This window comes from Scyliorhinus canicula, chromosome 26 (genome assembly GCF_902713615.1).
Source record: "Scyliorhinus canicula chromosome 26, sScyCan1.1, whole genome shotgun sequence".
Lineage (NCBI taxonomy): Eukaryota > Metazoa > Chordata > Chondrichthyes > Carcharhiniformes > Scyliorhinidae > Scyliorhinus > Scyliorhinus canicula.
Window position 1 is genome coordinate 1605993 of NC_052171.1, and position 19235 is coordinate 1625227.

Consider the following 19235-nt stretch of genomic DNA (forward strand, 5'->3'; position numbering starts at 1 on the left):
ATTCCAGGCAACATCCTGGTAAATCTCCTCTGCACCTTTTCCAAAGCTTCCACATCCTTCCTAAAATGAGGTGACCAGAACTGCACACAGTACTCCAAATGTGGCCTGACCAAGGTTTTGTACAGCTGCATCATCACCTCACGGCTCTTAAATTCAATCCCTCTGCTAATGAACGCTAGCACACCATAGGCCTTCTTCACAGCTCTATCCACTTGAGTGGCAACTTTCAAAGAACAATGAACATAGACCCCAAGATCTCTCTGCTCCTCCACATTGCCAAGAACCCTACCATTAACCCTGTATTCCGCATTCAGATTTGTCCTTCCAAAATGGACAACCTCACACTTGTCAGGGTTAAACTCCATCTGCCACTTCTCAGCCCAGCTCTGCATTCTATCTATGTCTCTTTGAAGCCGACAACAGCCCTCCTCACTATCCACAACTCCACCAATCTTCGTATCATCTGCAAATTTACTGACCCACCCTTCAACTCCCTCATCCAAGTCGTTAATGAAAATCACAAACAGCAGAGGACCCAGAACTGATCCCTGCGGTACGCCACTGATAACTGGGCTCCAGGCTGAATATTTGCCATCCACCACAACTCTCTCTCTTCTATCGGTTAGCCAGTTTGTTATCCAACTGGCCAAATTTCCCACTATCCCATGCCTCCTTACTTTCTGCATAAGCCTACCATGGGGAACCTTATCAAATGCCTTACTAAAATCCATGTACACTACATCCACTGCTTTACCTTCATCCACATGCTTGGTCACCTCCTCAAAGAATTCAATAAGACTTGTAAGGCAAGACCTACCCCTCACAAATCCGTGCTGACTATCCCTAATCAAGCAATGCCTTTCCAGATGCTCAGAAATCCTATCCCTCAGTACCCTTTCCATTACTTTGCCTACCACCGAAGTAAGACTAACTGGCCTATAATTCCCAGGGTTATCCCTATTCCCTTTTTTGAACAGGGGCACGACATTCGCCACTCTCCAATCCTCTGGTACCACCCCTGTTGACAGCGAGGGCGAAAAGATCATTGCCAACGGCTCTGCAATTTCATTTCTTGCTTCCCATAGAATCCTTGGATATATCCCGTCAGGCCCGGGGGACTTGTCTATCCTCAAGTTTTTCAAAACGCGCAACTCATCTTCCTTCCTGACAAGTATCTCCTCAAGCTTATCAGTCTGCTTCACGCTGTCCTCTCCAACAATATGGCCCCTCTCATTTGTAAATACTGAAGAAAAATACTTGTTCAAGACCTCTCCTATCTCTTCAGACTCAATACACAATCTCCCGCTACTGTCCTTAATCGGACCTACTCTCACTCTAGTCATTCTCATATTTCTCACGTATGTGTAAAAGGCCTTGGGGTTTTCCTTGATCCTACCCGCCAAAGATTTTTCATGCCCTCTCTTAGCTCTCCTAATCCCTTTCTTCAGTTCCCTCCTGGCTATCTTGTATCCCTCCAGCGCCCTGTCTGAACCTTGTTTCTTCAGCCTTACATAAGTCTCCTTCTTCCTCTTAACAAGACATTCAACCTCTCTTGTCAACCATGGTTCCCTCACTCGACCATCTCTTCCCTGCCTGACAGGGACATACATATCAAAGACACGCAGTACCTGATCCCTGAACAAGTTCCACATTTCACTTGTGTCCTTCCCTGACAGCCTATGTTCCCAACTTCTGCACTTCAATTCTTGTCTGACAGCATTGTATTTACCCTTCCCCCAATTATAAACCTTGCCCTGTTGCTCGCACCTATCCCTCTCCATTACTAAAGTGAAAGTCACAGAATTGTGGTCACTACCTCCAAAATGCTCCCCCACTAACAAATCTATCACCTGCCCTGGTTCATTACCAAGTACTAAATCCAATATGGCCTCCCCTCTGGTCGGACAATCTACATACTGTGTTAGAAAAGCTTCCTGGACACACTGCACAAACACTGCCCCATCCAAACTATTTGATCTAAAGAGTTTCCACTCAATGTTTGGGAAGTTGAAGTCGCCCATGACTACTACCCTGTGACTTCTGCACCTTTCCAGAATCTGTTTCCCAATCTGTTCCTCCACATCTCTGCTGCTATTGGGGGGCCTATAGAACACTCCCAACAAGGTGACTGCTCCTTTCCTATTTCTAACTTCAACCCATATTACCTCAGTAGGCAGATCCCCCTCGAACTGCCTTTCTGCAGCTGTTATACTATCTCTAATTAACAATGCCACCCCCCCACCTCTTTTACCATCCTCCCTAATCTTGTTGAAACATCTATAACCAGGGACCTCCAACAACCATTTCTGCCCCTCTTCTATCCAAGTTTCCGTCATTTCTTGTTCTTTTCGTGATTTTTTAAGTTTTGCATCACTCAGTCTCTGTGCAGTTTGGCCTCTGAGCATGCCTTGCTGTTCAAATTCCTTACAGTACTCTTCAAATTTGTTTAGTATTGTTTGTAAGCTGTTTCTGTCTTCACCTTTTGAGTATTTAAATCCATTATAAACTTTCCTAGCTTCATGTCCTTCAATGAGTATTGCTATTTTAATTTCGTCTGAGGCTGCTGCTGCATCATATGCTATGATACCGAAATCGAACCATTGTTTAAACATTTTCCAGACACTTCTTACATTTCCAGTCGTGTCCAGCTGAAGTGGGTATCCAAGGCACATCCTCCCATCAGCGATGTCTTCCCAAGTCGAATGTCCAGTAGGAGATTTCCATGCCATTTTGTTCTTTCTGTGTCTGCCACTGAGTTGTCCTGTAGTAAGCGTCTGAAGCCACTCCTGGGTACCATGTGTTGTTCCTCGTGTCTTAATAAAGCTCGTAGTCTCAAATGTGGAGAAGATGCTTTATTGTGAATTTGTTCTCTCTTCAGAGCTTTACCTACGGCTACCTCAAGTGCTACTAGCTGGTGTGTCTGTGCCCTGCTACGAGTTCTGCCTTCTGTGAAGTGTGTCCTCACTTCCTGTCCCGGTCTATTTATATGGCTCTCCCGTGCTCCCTCTAGTGTTTGCTCAGTTGTATTGCATCTAGTTAACTTGTGATCACCACAGACCCCCCCCCCCCCAACCCCCCGCCAGCCTGGCCAATGTCAGGACAGGCTGTCCACGGTCACGCCTCTGCATGTCCTACCTCCTCTCTCTCCCTCATCAGCCACTGCATCTGTTTCCCGAGTTTTAAAAGGAAAAGTGAATCTCGCCGTTGGGAATTCCCACCCACCGGTAGAAGCTGAGCATTGCGGAGACACTGAAGGATGCTGGGTCAGGTCCGCTAATGATATGCAAATGACATTTATTTACGTACAGAGTGGACTGCATTGAGGCTGCTGTTGAGGCACCAGAGAATTGCTGTTTGGTATGAAGTCGGCACCCGCCAAGATTGCGGCGTCACAACCAATTTTCCGCCCAATCACCTTTCCTGATTTCGGCCTCTGGAGAATCCCGCCCACTGTATTTATAATATAGACACTTAAATGTGCATCTGGGAAAAACAATCATCATAGATCCCTATTATAGATTAACAATCATAATAGAGCCCTATTATAAATGTTCATGCATATCCTTTTATCAATGAGAATATTTGCTCCAAACTCACAGTACGGTCAGAGAGACTGGTAATCAGACTTGTTTGCTTAGGCAATGATGGGGGCAGGAACGCAGCTCACCACCTCCTTTTCACGGGCATTTAAGGATGGGTAATCTATGTTGGCCTTGCTAATGATGTTCATATCCCAAGAAAGAATTTTTAAAGATCACCTGTCCTATTACTTCCTGCTTTGGGTTTATTATCAACTTAGTCTGATTATGCTCCTGTGAAAAGCCTTTGGGATATTTTCCTTCATTAAACTAAAGTCACAGTTGTTTTAGCACTTCAGGTGTAATGACTCATGCACCAATCTAAACTTCCTGTTGAAAATAAAATAGCACTGAAACCAAAAGGGTAATCAAAGCAGAGTTACAGTTACAATGACATGGACTACGTCAGCCATGGGTGCAGGTGAATCAAATCATTGCTGAGATTTCAAAACACTATTTATCCACATTCTTGCTGCAAAAAACTGCAGCCATGTTAGCTGAGTTCTTGTTTTTCTTCCCACTGGCCTTATTCTGTGTACATCTTTTATTATACAGAGTACTGCTGCACTGATGCAGCGACCTTGCTCAATGACGTGGCTTTCTGACTAATCAACGGCTTGGAGTTTGACCCCAGAAATACAGACTGCAGTTTACTTGCACAGAATGCCAGACTGAGAGAGATGGAGACAGTGAGGGAAGGAAGGAAGATACCGAATAACAAACTGATTACACAGAAGGGCAGACACTGATTAAAATAAAGAATAAGCTGAGGGACAAAGAGAAGAGGAAATGATGATGGGTGAGCATCTGAAATACACTGCCTATTGTGGTAAAATGGACAGCGGCCTGAATTTTGGCCCGATATATGATCGGACATTATAAATTAAGGACAATAGTGTAGTTAGCTGCTACCTCACAACACCAGGGATCCAGGTTCGATTCTGACCTCAGGTGACTATGTGGAGTTTACACTTTCTCCCTGTGTCTGCATGGGTTTCCTCCAGATGCTCCAGTTTCCTCCCACTTTCCAAAAATACAGGTTAGGTTCATTGGCCATGATAAATTGCCCCTCAGCGTCCAACGGTTGGTGGGGTTTTGGAGGTTGCAGGGATGGGCTGGGAAGTGGGCCTAGGTAGAGTGCTTAATCGGAGGATTGGTGCAGACTCGATGGGCTGAATGGCCTCCGTTTGTACTGTGGGGATTCTATGAATTGGACATTTTAAATCACAGCCACACAGGCAGGCCTGGTGGGAATTCGAATAGCCAAGTTGGGAAACACTGAGCAGAGACAGACAGTCAGGACAAGTCTAGGCCTGCCCTGTTAACAGGACATAAAGAGATAATCAGACCCATTCAAATGGATTGATTGTTGTGGATTGTCGTGATGAAGCTAGACTTTCTGGCACCCAGATTTCCCGCCGTTACCATATGTGGAGTTAGGATACGTGGGGACAACATGCCTGAAGATGGTCCCCTGGGAGTGGGTTCCTAGTGTCCAGTCAAGTTGCAATCGGCAACTCCCTTGGGTGTTACGACACCAGTCCCAAGAGGGCCAGATATGCTTCTCGAAGGATGTGAAGAGGGGTATAAGGAAGAGGCCTCCAGAGACCCTCCCCAGCGAAGACTTGGAACAGACGCAACAGACAAGTTTGAGGTGGACCAGAGGGCAGAAGGAAGTAGTGTGTGAGACCCTCCTTAGCGGATGGAGTCTCTAAGACAACCGAGACTCAGAGAATTGGGGCCACAGCTCAATTGAGCACAACGCCAAGGGTAGTATTAAGAATCTTGGGATTGTTGCAGTTGGAATAATTTAAGGGGGTAACTGGTTTATACTGTGTTTGATAATAAACTCGGTTACATTGTAAACTTGTACTTGTCATTTATTCACCTCGCCAATGAGGACATTTGGGTAAAGCGTTTGAGTAATGAACTGGTCGAAACGTGTGAGAATTTTACAAACAGCACTAGGGTGGTGGATTCAGATTCAGCAATAGCCTCCAAAAGGGAATTGGATAAATATAGGAGGGGCGGGGGGAATGGCAGGGATTTGAAAAAATAGAGCAGGGAGCATATCCAACACAGCTGATTTTTGAAAGAGGTGGTGCAGCTCAATGGGTCGAATGGTTTTCTTGTACTACTTTATGATTGGAAGTCTCAGAGGAATTCGTCATGATGTGACTAAGCGAATGGCAAAGAAAATCACAGAGTCCAATAGGCTGACACAATTGGAGACAAATATTTACACGTAGGAGTAACTGATACACCCAGGTTAATGAAGTATAAATGTTTGTTTGACAACTATAAAGACGAACATTGATTAGAAGTTGTAAATGTGAATTAAACCAACAGTAAAATTTGGGCAGCTTGTTGATTTGACGCATACAGTAAGACCGAGAGCGTGCCCCCATAGCACCCCTAGGGGCTGGAAGCTGTGGGAAGCCCCACACAATGTCTGACATGAAATGTAAATGAATCATTATGTATAACATGCAAATATAAATGCAGTGAGGCACTTCATACTGTTGTGTACTTAACCTGAGAAAGATTGAACAGTGCTGCACTTCAGATAATGCAAAATTTTAACTGTTCTGCAATGTATTTTACAAAATGGTATGAATATATTTCTGAACAAAGCAAAACAAAAAGTAAGACAGACACCTCAACCCTTATGCATACACAAGTGACATAAACAAACTTCCTTAAGTGCAGTTTTGTCTCTGCAGTCTACACGTCCCAGTTTGTGCACCTCAGACCAGTATTTTCCAGTCTATCATGGGTGCCTTGGTGGCCCAGCCACAAGTCTATTGACTGATGGTGGTACTGGATGATCCTGGCGACGAGCACGGCAAGGAAAATGTCACTGCTCGTACCTTCTTATCTCAAAATTATTCAATCTTCTCAGAGGTTTGGGTGATCTGCTGCCACCAAGTGGATAAACCCTGTCACCAATTCACAAGAGTCATCCTGAGAGATTGAATGGGTTGAGTCTATCCACTGTGGTGTTTAGAAGGATGAGAGGTGATTTCACTGAAAGAAATTAAATTCTGAGAGGTCCTGACAGGGCAGAGACTGAGAGGATGTTTCCTCTGATTGGAGTCGAGAACTAAAGGTTGGTATCTCAGGACAAGACCATTTTGGACTAATCTGAGAAGAATTTGTTTCACTCAGAGGATTGTCAATCTTCACAATTGCCTGCTCCAGATGACTGAAGATGCTGAGTTGTCATGTCTGTGATTGCACAAGTCCCCCTGGCAGGAAATCAGCTTGGAATTTGTTTTTTCGATTTTGATGGTTTATTCTTCCGATTTTGAGCAGTATCTGCTGATCTGTTCCAGGAACTACATTAGCATGAATTTGCAGCCCATGAATTCTCATTTAAAAAGCCAATTCACCAGAATTCCATTCCCCCTCCAAATTCAGCAGTGGATAATTAAAAGTCTGTTTCCTGACTGGATGTAAGTGACATACACCTGGTGAGTTTAAGTTCATCAACAACTTTGAGATATGTCCATGCTGCTTTTGTCTATCGTTAAGAAAGTCGATGGGAGATTTTGGGTGCTTGTATCAGAAGCTGTACTGAGGCTTGGCACAGGAGGCAAGACCAGAGAGGAGGGGGAAGATAGAAGCCGGAGTGGAGAGGAACATGGGAGGAACATACTAACTTGATAGAGTTTTTCGTCAAGGTCACAAAGATGATTGATGCAGGTAGGGCAGTGGATGTTGTCTATATGAACTTCAGTAAGGCCTTGACAAGGTCTCTCATGGTAGACTGGCACAAAAGGTGAAGTCACACGGGATCAGGGGTGAGCTGGCAAGATGGATACAGAACTCGCTAGGTCGTAGAAGGCTGAGAGTAGCAATGGAAGGGTGCTTTTCTAATTGGAGGGCTGTGACTAGTGGTGTTCCGCAGGGATCAGTACTGGGACCTTTGCTGTTCGCAGTATATATAAATAATTTGGAGGAAAATGTAACTGGTCTGATTAGTAAGTTTGCAGACAACACAAAGGTTGGTGGAATTGCGGATAGCGATGAGGACTGTCAGAGGATACAGCAGGATTTAGATTGTTTGGAGACTTGGGCAGAGAGATGGCAGATGGAGTTTAATCCGGACAAATGTGAGGCATTTTGGAAGGTCTAATGCAGGTAGGGAATATACAGTGAATGGTAGAACCTTCAAGGGTATTGACAGTCGGAGAGATCTTGGTATAAAGATCCACATGTCACTGAAAGGGGCAACACAGGCGGAGAAGGTAGTCAAGAAGGCACAAGGCATGCTTGCCTTCATTGGCCGGGGCATTGAGTATAAGAATTGGCAAGTCATGTTGCAGCTGTACAGGACCTTAGTCAGGCCACACTTGGAGTATAGTGTTCAATTCTGGTCGCCATACTACCAGAAGGATGTGGAGGCTTTAGAGAGATTTACCAGGATGTTGCCTGGTATGGAGGGCATTAGCTATGAGGAGTGGTTGAATGAACTCGGTTTGTTCTCACTGGAATGACGGAGGTTGAGGGGTGACCTGATAGAGGTCTACAAAATTATGAGGGGCATAGACAGGGTGGATAGTCAGAGGCTTTTTCCCAGGGTAAATGGGTCAATTACTAGAGGGCATCGGTTTAAGGTGCGAGGGGCAAGATTTAGAGGAGATGTACAAAGCAGGTTTTTATCACAGAGGGTAGTAGGTGCCTAGAACTCGCTGCAGGAGGAGGTGGTGGAAGCAGGGATGATAGTGGCATTTAAGGGGCATCTTGACAAATACATGAATTGGATGGGAAAGGAGGGATACGGACCCAGGAAGTGTAGAAGATTTTAGTTTAGACGTGCAGCATTGTCGGCGCAGGCTTGGAGGGCCTGTGCTGTACTTTTCTTTGTTCTTTGAAGTGGGAAGATGGAGATAGAACTGGTGGGAGGTGAAGGAGCTGAGTGGAATTCTGAAAGGCTGTCCTGGTGCTGAGGCCATGCTGTCAGGGACAAACTGAACAGATTATCCTCGGCTCTAAGGGCCATATTAGAGGGCTCTGCATCTCTTGGGTGGGTGCAGGTCTCTTTGGGCAGTGCAGTATAGTGTTCAGGGTGTTCAGTGACCTAAAGAATTTGGTCTTGGGGTTGAAACATTGTACTGTCAAACAGATGGCAGTCACAATTATGGGAGGCATCTACATCCTGTAAGCTGGGAAGTATCATGGGGGGGGGGGGGGGGGGGGGGGGGGCAGCCCAGAGTGTCAGGGTTCTCAAGAAGGGGAGAGGTCAGGTCAATAAAGGGTCTGGGACATCATGGAAGGGTTCAGGAGGAGGACAGGAACACCAACATGGATTATGATGGGTTTATGGGTCGGATCGTGATCAGAGGAAGTGGAATTAGGAGGTGGTGAGAATGGAGAAGGATGGGAGGGACTTGGTGGATGACAGGGAGGGATTGGAAGCTGCACATGAATGAGAGCAGTACCATTTTCAACTTGACCTTCCAGTTCTAAAATCAAGAAAGAAGAAAATCAGTTGGATTGCAGTTCAGGGCGTGTGGGAGGATTTCAGTACAACAAAGCGTCATTAGTTTAAGGGAAACCTGATAACTGTCTTGCTTAAACCATGGACAGCATGGCTCAGCTCAGTGCAGGAATAGCTTCTTTGACAATATGTGGCAAGCCCAACAAGAGGAGTCACAATTTTGGATTTAGTCTTGAGAAATGAAGATGGTCATGCAGGTGATGTGATAGTGGGCAACCTTATCGGGGATAGTGACCACAATTCAATTTGATTTAGTATTATTGTAGAAAAGGACAGAGATGAATCATGAGTAAACGTTTTAAACTGGGAAGGCAAATTTTAAAAAAGAAATGATTTGGCTCAGGTGGACTGGACAAGACTACGAAAGGATAACTCAGTGGGAAGCATTCATAAGTGAGATCCTTCAGATACAAAGCAGACATGAACCCTGCAAAAAAAAGCATGATACTGCCAAATCTGGACCCCCGTGGTTGTCTAGAAAAATACATGGGAAGATTAAAGAGAAAAAGAAATCTAATGACCAAAAACCTGCAGATAGCCTCAAGGAGCAAAATAAGAAATGAGGAAATCAAAGAGAGGGCATGAAAAAACATTGCAAGCAAATTAAGGAAAAGCCAAAGATGTTTTACCAGTATACAAAGAGCGAAAGGATAGCTTAGGGAAAAGGTAAGATCTCTCAGAGATGAAGAACTTGTGTGAAGATGCAGAGGACATGGAAAGAGTTTTAAAATAATATTTTGTCTCTATGTTCACAAAGGAAGGGGATGACGCAGTGTTGATGGGCGTGAGATTGTTCTTTGTTGCTGAGGTTGTGGTCTTTGTAGCTGCCAGTCTTCCAAGGTCGTGAAGTGTTAAAATCATCAGTTGGTTTGGTTCTTTGAACGGTTCTTAGAACATGCAGGCTTTAGAATTCTCTATGGGGAGTCCCCTTCAATTGAAAGACCCCACCATACTGATTCTCTGACTCACTGCAACAATATTAGAATCTTTCACCTGAGGATTTCAAATAGGTTTTTAAACAGCCCCTCTTTCTGCAGGTTGGACTGACTGCAGAAATAAAGACACAGGCCACCAGTTGAGATAAATCAGATTCAGCTCACCAGTCTTTTAAACAGATCAGAGGGATCAAGGCATTGTACTCTCCGGCTTCAGGGAGAGAGAACTTTGTCTTCTTCAGCTCAGTCCCAAAAATCGAAACCGGAAACCTGAGAGCCAGTCTGCCTGTCTTTCTCGAAACTTCTGAAGGGTTCCACCAATGGTAATCGACAAAAGGGGTTTGTCCCGAAATTCTAGGATAGCCGATTGGCTGCCAAGCCTGTCAAAATGGGTCTTCGCTGATGTCATAGCACATCAAAGTTTTTTTTATCAAATGAAAAGGTTGGCCCCAGCAATGTGCAGGTGCAGGATGTATAACAGCCAAAGGTCAGAAATTTAAAGGGATTCACAAGAGCGCTCCTGACAGCGGAAATAGTAATCCAAGAAGAGCAGTGTGAAATATTGGATGAAATAATTATAACAAGAGAGGATGTGTTTGAGTTGTCGGGATCCTTGAAAGTGGGTAAGTCGTCAGTGCTGGATCGATTGTTTCCCAGGTTGTTCAAGGTCAGGAGGGAAATAGCAGATGTTCTGAGGATTATTTTCCAATCTTTGCTCGACACAGAGGAGGTGCCAGTGGACTGGAGGAATGCAAATGTGGTTCCGTTGCTTGAGAGGTGTGTGAAGGAAATGGCCAACAATTATAGGCCAATTAGTCTAACTTGGGTGTTGGGCAAATTGTTAGAATCAATCCTGAGAGATTGGATAAACTGTCACTTAGAAAGGCATGGACTCGTCAGGGATAGTCAGCATGGCTTTGTTAAGGGATGGTGAAATTTGATTGAATTCTTTGAGAAAGTGACAAGGAGGATCGATGAAGGTGTAGTGCAGTGGATGTCGTACAGATGGATTTTAGGAAGGCATTTGGCAAGGTCACACATGGCATTGACCAAAAAAGTAAAAGCCCATGGGTTACATGGTAATGTGGCGAATTGGACCCAAAGTTGGTTTCATAATGGGAACCAAAGTGTCACAGATTGAACCTAAGTGGAAGAAGGATTAGAGGGGACACGAGGAAACATTTTTTGTGCAGAGGGTGGTGGGTGTCTGGAAATTGCTGCCTGAGTTGCTGGTGGAGGCAGAAACTCTAAACTCTTTTAAAATGTACCTGGATCTTCACCTTAAGTGCTGAAAGGGCACCTGAGTGTCTTTGGGTTGGCATGGACAAGACAGGCCGAACGGACTCCCTCTGTGCTTTCTATGGTTCTTTCTATCACTGATATAATTTCCCAAGGTTTTTCTGTGAGCAAAGAAATTTGCTCAGCACTAACAGTTGGAGGTAGCTGTGAACAACATTGTCCCAATTCTCTGCTACATGCTCACACCAACACCCCACATGCCATATAACATTCAAACCCTTTACTGCCTTTTAATCGGCAACCCATTGATAACAATTTTGTTTATGTTTATATTTTTGCCATCTATTATTCTTTATGTGTGTCTATGTGTGTAAGAAACTGTGGAACACACATACTCCATCGATAATATGGACACTTAGATGTGCCATTTGGAAAAAACAATCATCAGATCCCGATTGTAGATTAACAATCATCATAAATCCCCATTATAAATTTTAATGCATATCCACTGCTTAATGAGGATATTTGTTCTAAACTCAGAGCAAGGTCAGCGAGATGGATAATCTGACACAAGGCAATGGTAGTTTGCTGAGACAGTGATGGGAAGAAAAAAAAATCACACAAGGTTGTGTTTTTGACAACCAACCAGACACATTCACACACCTTTACCTTGATTTCTTTCTCATGTTTCAGACCAGGCTGTTCAGAATCAGACAGATTATTGTGTGCTTTCTGGATTGGTAATTCTAGGTGCCCTCAGGGAAGCCTAAAAGGGGAAAATAATTTTAAACTGGCAGACTGTAATGTAAATAAGAACAACCTATTTCTTAGCAACTATGGTGCACAGAGTGCAAGTGTCAGCTAAGAAACCAAGCTTGACCAGACTATTGGTGTCAGACAGAAGAGTGAAGAAATGTAGCACAGATCCTCAAAGTGGAAATTCTCCATGAGATGCAAGTTCTGTCACATAACAAACTCAAACTCTTCTCACAAAGCTGCAAACATCGTAAATATTCACAACAACCCGAGATTTGGGGCAGCAGGGTAGCATGGTAGTTAGCATAAATGCTTCACAGCTCCAGGGTCCCAGGTTTGATTTCCGGCTGGGTCACTGTCCGTGTGGAGTCTGCACGTCCTCCCCGTGTGTGCGTGGGTTTCCTCCGGGTGCTCCGGTTTCCTCCCACAGTCCAAAGATGTGCGGGTTAGGTGGATTGGCCATGCTAAATTGACGTAGTGTCCTAATAAAAAGTAAGGTTAAGGGGGGGGTTGTTGGGTTACGGGTATAGGGTGGATACGTGGGTTTGAGTAGGGTGATCATGGCTCGGCACAACATTGAGGGCCGAAGGGCCTGTTCTGTGCTGTACTGTTCTATGTTCTATTAATACAATCAAAAGGTTGACATGCATCTCATTTCTATTCAACAGAAGTCTACTCTGGTCACATTGACAAGGAAAGCAAGGTTCTGAAATGTGCAATTAATTCTACAAACTTGTGAATTTCTCCACTGATCAGTTAGTTTTTCTTCCTACTGCCAATTCACATGCTGCAGGGATATGGGGAAAAGGTAGGGGAGCTCATGGTGCTCATGCTGCAGGGATATGGGGAAAAGGTAGGGGAGCTCATGGTGCTCATGCTGCAGGGATATGGGGAAAAGGTAGGGGAGCTCATGGTGCTCATGCTGCAGGGATATGGGGAAAAGGTAGGGGAGCTCATGGTGCTCATGCTGCAGGGATATGGGGAAAAGGTAGGGGAGCTCATGGTGCTCATTTGGAGAGCCGGTGCAGACAGGTGGGCCATCCATGATCCTTCTGCACTGTAACAATCCTGTGATTCAGGCAGTTTTGGCTTATTTTTTCCAATTAAGGGGCAATTTAGCGTGGCCAATCCACCTACCATGTGCATCTTTGGGTTGTGGGGGTGAGACCCACGCAGACACAGGAAGAATGTGCAAACTCCACACAGACAGTGACCCAGGGCTGGGATCAACAATTTGGGCTTCTTGTTTTGACGCTATAGACTGATTGGTGTATGACAAGCTGCTCATTATCCTTCCTTTCTAGTGTCAAAACGTTAGTACACTCTGCACCAGTACAGTACAAATTGCTAATTTGTACAATTTGCACAATAATGACAAAATAATGAGAATTCAACAATACTGTGTCATCTGAGACAAAGCTATGAATTCAATTAAGTAAATTGGGTAAAGATGAAGTCAAAATGTAAATCCACAGTCTATGCAGCACCCAGAACTCGGTATTCTGGCAAAATTATTACCAGGGAATTAGGTACGCCAGCACACGTGACAATGATATCAATGCTGCACACATGGGACTCAGAGATAAGCCACTCAGTCGAGCTTGTCACTGAACACTTGAATAATTCGACCGGACCCCACACAGAAAACTTTACAGGGAAAAGCTGATGGAATCGGAGGTCTTTTTGGCTCCTTTTCAGTGCAGACTCCGTTAATTGGTTTGACCTCCTTTTACTGGTCAGTGCACGACGGTGGAAGGTGGATCCAGCAAGTTGAAAGTTAAGTGGCTCTTTCAGCAATGCAATGCTGTCCAAATGAGCAGGCAAAGGTCTCCTGGTGAGTCGAAGCAATAGTTAGAGGCTTTGAAGCTACTCCTTCTCTTTATCTTCCCTTCTGTCCTGAAGATACAACTTCACACATGCACATTGCAGTCCTGCGATCTGATCAAGTGGCCTAATTTCATGGCTCTAATTAGTCTGCAGCATTCTCAAATCTACAAATGATCGGAGAAAACACATTTCAACTGATGGTTGAAAGTTGCATTTAGCAAAATAATGCTTTTGGGGATCAGTGACAATTCGGGTAAATCCAAAATGAGGCTGCTCCCTTTAGGTCCGACTGTCCAAGAGGACCCGAGTTCTCCCATGCACAAACGGGCCTAAAGAAATGAGCTGGATAATTTTCCCTGGCCACCCAGCACGGTGATACAGTGGTTAGCACTGCTGCCTCATTGCGCCAAGGACCCGGGTTTGATCCCACCCCTGAATCACTGTCCATGTGGAGTTTGTCCATTCTCCACATGTCTGCGTGGGTCTCACCCCCACAACCCAAAAAGATGTGCAGGTTACCTGGATTGGCCACACTAAATTGCCCCTTAATTTAAAAAAAAATTCCCAGGCCATCAATGATTACCTCTATCTAGTTGGCTCAACAGCAGTGTTTGCAGGAATCTGGGAGCCAAGGAGTGATGAAAGTAGAAGTGGGAAACAAAGACAAAATTACATTAGTTGATTAGCAGTTCAAGGTAGGCAAAAGAAAGACTAACTAGAGGGACCCCCCACAGGGACACCTTAACTAAACAAACACCCAACGGAATGTGGGTCATACAGACCCATATCTCTGCTGAACGCAGACGCCAAAATACTGGCCAAAATCCTAGCCAAAAGGCTAGAAGACTGTGTACCTGAGGTGGTCACAGAGGTCCAGACGGGCTTCGTCAAAGGTAGACAGCTTACCGCGAACATCAGGCGCCTGCTGAACGTGATAATGACCCCCTCCGGGGAGAGAACACAAGAGGTGATCGTCTCCCTGGACGCAGAAAAGGCCTTCGACAGAGTCGAATGGAAATACCTCATAGAGGTACTGGAGCGGTTCGGGCTTGGAACAGGGTTCACCGCTTGGGTAAAGCTCCTATACAACGCTCCCATGGCGAGTGTACGGACCAACAATACCAACTCCCAATACTTCCAGCTGCACAGGGGCACTAGACAAGGATGCCCACTGTCCCCGCTGCTGTTCGCACTAGCAATCGAACCGCTAGCAATCGCGCTCAGGGCAGCAAAAAATTGGAGGGGGATCCGAAGGGGAGGTAGAGAGCACAGAGTCTCACTCTATGCGGTGAATCTGCTCCTCTATATCTCGGACCCACAAAGCAGCATGGACGGAATCATAGCGCTCCTGAAAGAGTTTGGAGCCTTCTCGGGCTACAAACTCAACATGAGCAAAAGTGAGATCTTCCCAGTACACCCGCAAGGGGGTGGGCAGCACTAAAGGGGCTGCCGTTCAAACAAGCCCGAAATAAATTCCGCTACCTGGGGATCCAAATAGCCCATGACTGGAAAGGGATCCACAAATGGAACCTCACCAGCCTGACGGAGGAAGTTAAAAAGGACCTGCAAAGATGGAACACACTCCCGCTCTCCCTCGCGGGGAGAGTCCAGATGATCAAAATGAACGTACTGCCCAGGTTCCTTTTCCTGTTTAGATCCATTCCGATCTACATCCCCAAGGCCTTTTTCAAAGCGCTGGACAAACATATCATGGCGTTCGTATGGGGGGGTAAAAATGCTAGGATCCCAAAGAAAGTCATACAAAAAACAAAATCCAGGGGGGGGCTAGCCCTCCCGAATCTACAATTCTACCACTGGGCGGCAACAGCCGAGCGAGTAAGGGGATGGATCCAGGAGCCAGAAGCCGAGTGGGTGCGTGCGGAGGAGGCCTCCTGCATGGGAACCTCCCTCCGGGCCCTCGCCACGGCAGCACTCCCATCCCCACCCAAAAAACACTCCACCAGCCCAGTGGTGACAGCCACCCTCCAATCCTGGAACCAACTGCGGCAGCAATTTGGCCAGATCTATTCCTGGGGAGGAGGGCGGACGCCCTTGCCTTTGCCTCCCTGATCGCCCGCCGTAGAATCCTGTTTGGCTGGCGGTCAGCAGCACCACCCAGAGCTGCAGACTGGCTGTCCGACCTCTCGGAATCTCTCCAAATGGAGAAAATCAAATTCGCCATCCGAGGGTCGGACGACGGCTTCCACAGAACGTGGGAGCCATTCATGCAACTGTTCCGGGACCTGTTTGTGGCCAACGTACATGAGGAAGAATAGTCGGGTGGCCAAGAACCAGGGGAAAATGGGCGGGAATCGGGGGAAGGTAGCCGGGGGGGGGGGGGGGGGGGGGGGGGGGGGGCTACGGGCTCGGTATGGGGGTTTGATGGCAAGCCAAGGCCCAAAACCAAACTATAAATAAATGCCTGTAAACACGTGCCTCGGCCATATTGGGGAATGTAAAATATGTATGCTGGCTAAAGGGGGCGGCCACAATTATTGTTATGAAGATGCTTACCTGTAAATATTCATGTTAAATTTTTGTGTTTTCCTTTTTTTTTTCTCTCTCTCTAATAACTTGTAATTTGTCATATATAAAATATGAAAACTCAATAAAAAAACATTTATAAAAAAAACTAAACAAACCCTCCCCCCTCCCAAGGGAACCCTGAAATAGGGGGACCCCCCCCCCCCCCCAGAGGGACCTCCTACAGACCCCTGTCTGGAAGCGAAAGCAGTTCAGACAGGGGCAGTGAAAGAAAATGACAGTTGTAACACTTAAACTAGAAGCATCATCTGTCCATTTCTGGAAAGAGAAGAGCTGTGGCCTGTGTTTAAACCTCTCAGATCCATTAGCTGCAAGCCATTCATTCCTTTCTGGTGGTGGGCTGTGATTGAAAGCTTCTACAAAACTGCTGTTAGCTTTGCTTCATTCACCTTCACAGTGCTGAAATCACAATGTTTGCAAATATCATCCACATCAAAGTAAGTTAAGCACTGTCAATTGCCAGCTCAGCACTTCAAAATCACTCAAGCCTGAAGAGGCACGATTGGAATGCAGTTAACTCAGGTTAAACACAGATCACAGCTCTGAATCCTACATGAGCAATTCTTCTGGACTTTTGAAAACAGATCTGTTCAATTGCATCTCAATTTTTATGCCAGGGTGCCAATATTGCAGAGAAAGGGGGCAAGATTCTCCGCGAATGCGGAGAATCGTAAAGGCTGTCGTGGGACAGGCCGTGACCCACGGCAGCCTTCACGCCCACTTCCGGGGCCGATTCTCCTCCCCCCGGGCGGGGCTAGGAGCGATGACAACGCCAACCCGCGCAAGCGCAGTTGCCGTCTTTTCCCTCCGCCGCCCCGCAAGACGTGGCGGCTTGATCTTGCGGGGCGGCAGAGGGAAAAGAGTGCATCCGTTACGGACGCACGGCCCGCGATCGGTACCCACCGATCGCGGGCCTATGCCTCCCTTGGCACGGCCGTGGTACTGCCGTGCCAATCGGGCCCCCAGATGCCCCAAACGGGCATCTGGCGCCCGTTTAACGACAGCAGCGAGCAGGTGTGTTTGCTGCCATGTTGAAACGGCGTGAAGGCCCGGCTGCTCGGCCCATCGGCCTTGGAGAACCGCCGCTCGCCGTAAAAAACGGTGAGCGGCGATTTGTAGCGTGGGTCGGGCGTGGGGGGGAGAGAATAGTGGGAGGGCGTGAAAAATGTCGGGAGGCCCTCCTGCTATTCTCCCACCCGGCGTGGGGGGCGGAGAGTCGCACTCAGGGTCTTTTTCTCACTCTTTTAAAAGAGCTTTGTGCTTGGATCCTCTCCCCTGCTCTCTTATCCCTTTGGTCTTGATTGTAAACTTTTGTGACCAGTTTTCTGCCTTTATTTTAAAAGTGTCAGGTAATACCTCACATCTGCATCGAGCAGCAGGACCTCAGGCGCGATTTAATGGAAAGGTTTCTCAGTGCAGTACTGAGCGGGAACTGCGACAAGCTTCCTGACGCTCAGCCCAGCGAGGCCACCACCAGTATAAAATGCTAATTGATCCACTTAACGAGGCCTCATGGGCTACACGCCTAAAATGAATGTCCCGATGGCTGATTCGCCTGGACCGCTTCTGACAACTCCCCATCAACAAGGGGGAACAGCACTTAAATTAATCCTGCAGAGCACATCCAAACAGCTCGCAGCTCGCAGCGATTCCAGTGAGGAGTCCAGCTATGACTTGGGGGTGCTGACCTGGCCAGACTGTTGGGCAGGGTTGAGATCAAATGGAATGCCCTATTTCCCTAAGGGTCTTGAAGGGACATCCACAGGGCAGCCAGTGCCACCTGGGAACAAGTGACAAAGGCTGTCAGTTTGGGGAGCCAAGAAGGACCGGCACCCAGCGCCAGAAGAAGATCAACAGTGTGGGCAGTGTGGTGACACAGTGGTTAGCAGTGCTGCCTCATGGCACCGAGAACCCAGGTTTGATCCCGGCCCCAGGTGTGAAGTTTGCACATTCTCCCCGTGTCTGAGTGGGTCTCACCCAAAACAACCGAAAAGATATGCAGGTGTATTGGCCACGTATTTTCCAATTGGATGGGGCTTTTCACAGAAACTTCATTGAAGCCTACTTGTGACAATAAGCAATTATTATTTTTATCATTATTATTAACTGGAAAAATGTTTTTATAAATATCAAATAAAGATCAACGACCTCCACTGGACGGCATGGGTATGTTGGCATAGGCTTCCTGGCACTGCCACCGCCCAGCATCATTCTGTGCCCCAGCCCACCCATGTCCATCAGTGCCGCCCACGCCGCCCAACTCATAATGATCTTCACGATTGTCACATTAACTTAACACTGCAATGACGTTACTGTGAAAATCCCACAGTCGCCACGCCCTGGCGCCTCTTCGGGTACACAGAGGGAGAATTCAGAATGTCCAATCCACCTCATATGCAAGTCTTTCAGGACTGTAGGAGGACACCGGAGCACCCGGAGGAAACCCACGCAGACACGGGCAGAACGTGCAGACTCCGCACAGACAGTGACCCAAGCTGGGAATCAAACCTGCGATCCTGATGCCGTGAAGCTATTGTGCTACCGTGACATACGCCCCATCCCCCAAAACCTCCCTCCCATCCATTCCCCCCTCAAGTTTGGCCTTTCCCGTGATCTGACAGCCTCATTGCACTCTTGCTCAATCGCAACGCAGCCATTAAATCGTGCCCCTCAAGTTCACCAAGGTAGGATATGAGACGAGCTAAGAGTGTGTTGGTATCATTCAAATCTGGAAGTAACAAAAGCATGAATCAGGGTTTCAGCAGCAGAAGAGTTGAGGCAGGGATGGGACAGGGTAAGTTTTTTTTCAGTGAAATTAGGCAGTCTGAATGATATAGGCAGAAGCTCATTCCG

The 19235-nt window shown here is 46.6% G+C and overlaps 1 protein-coding gene across 4 annotated transcripts in view; it reads right to left on the reverse strand.

Annotated features, from left to right (window-relative positions):
- Positions 1-19235, reverse strand: part of LOC119957314 (cytosolic purine 5'-nucleotidase-like) — a 150444-nt gene that overhangs the window by 91396 nt on the left and 39813 nt on the right. For 2 of the 4 annotated variants that reach the window (XM_038785182.1, XM_038785180.1), the window contains exon 2: positions 11925-12021. The exons of 1 other annotated variant lie outside the window; for it this stretch is intronic. In XM_038785182.1, coding sequence (XP_038641110.1) covers positions 11925-11941 — 17 coding nt within the window. In that variant the 5' untranslated portion in view covers positions 11942-12021. Of the gene's footprint in view, positions 1-11924; positions 12022-14421; positions 14460-19235 lie in introns of all 4 variants that reach the window. One more of the 4 variants, XM_038785181.1, reaches the window with a different exon arrangement.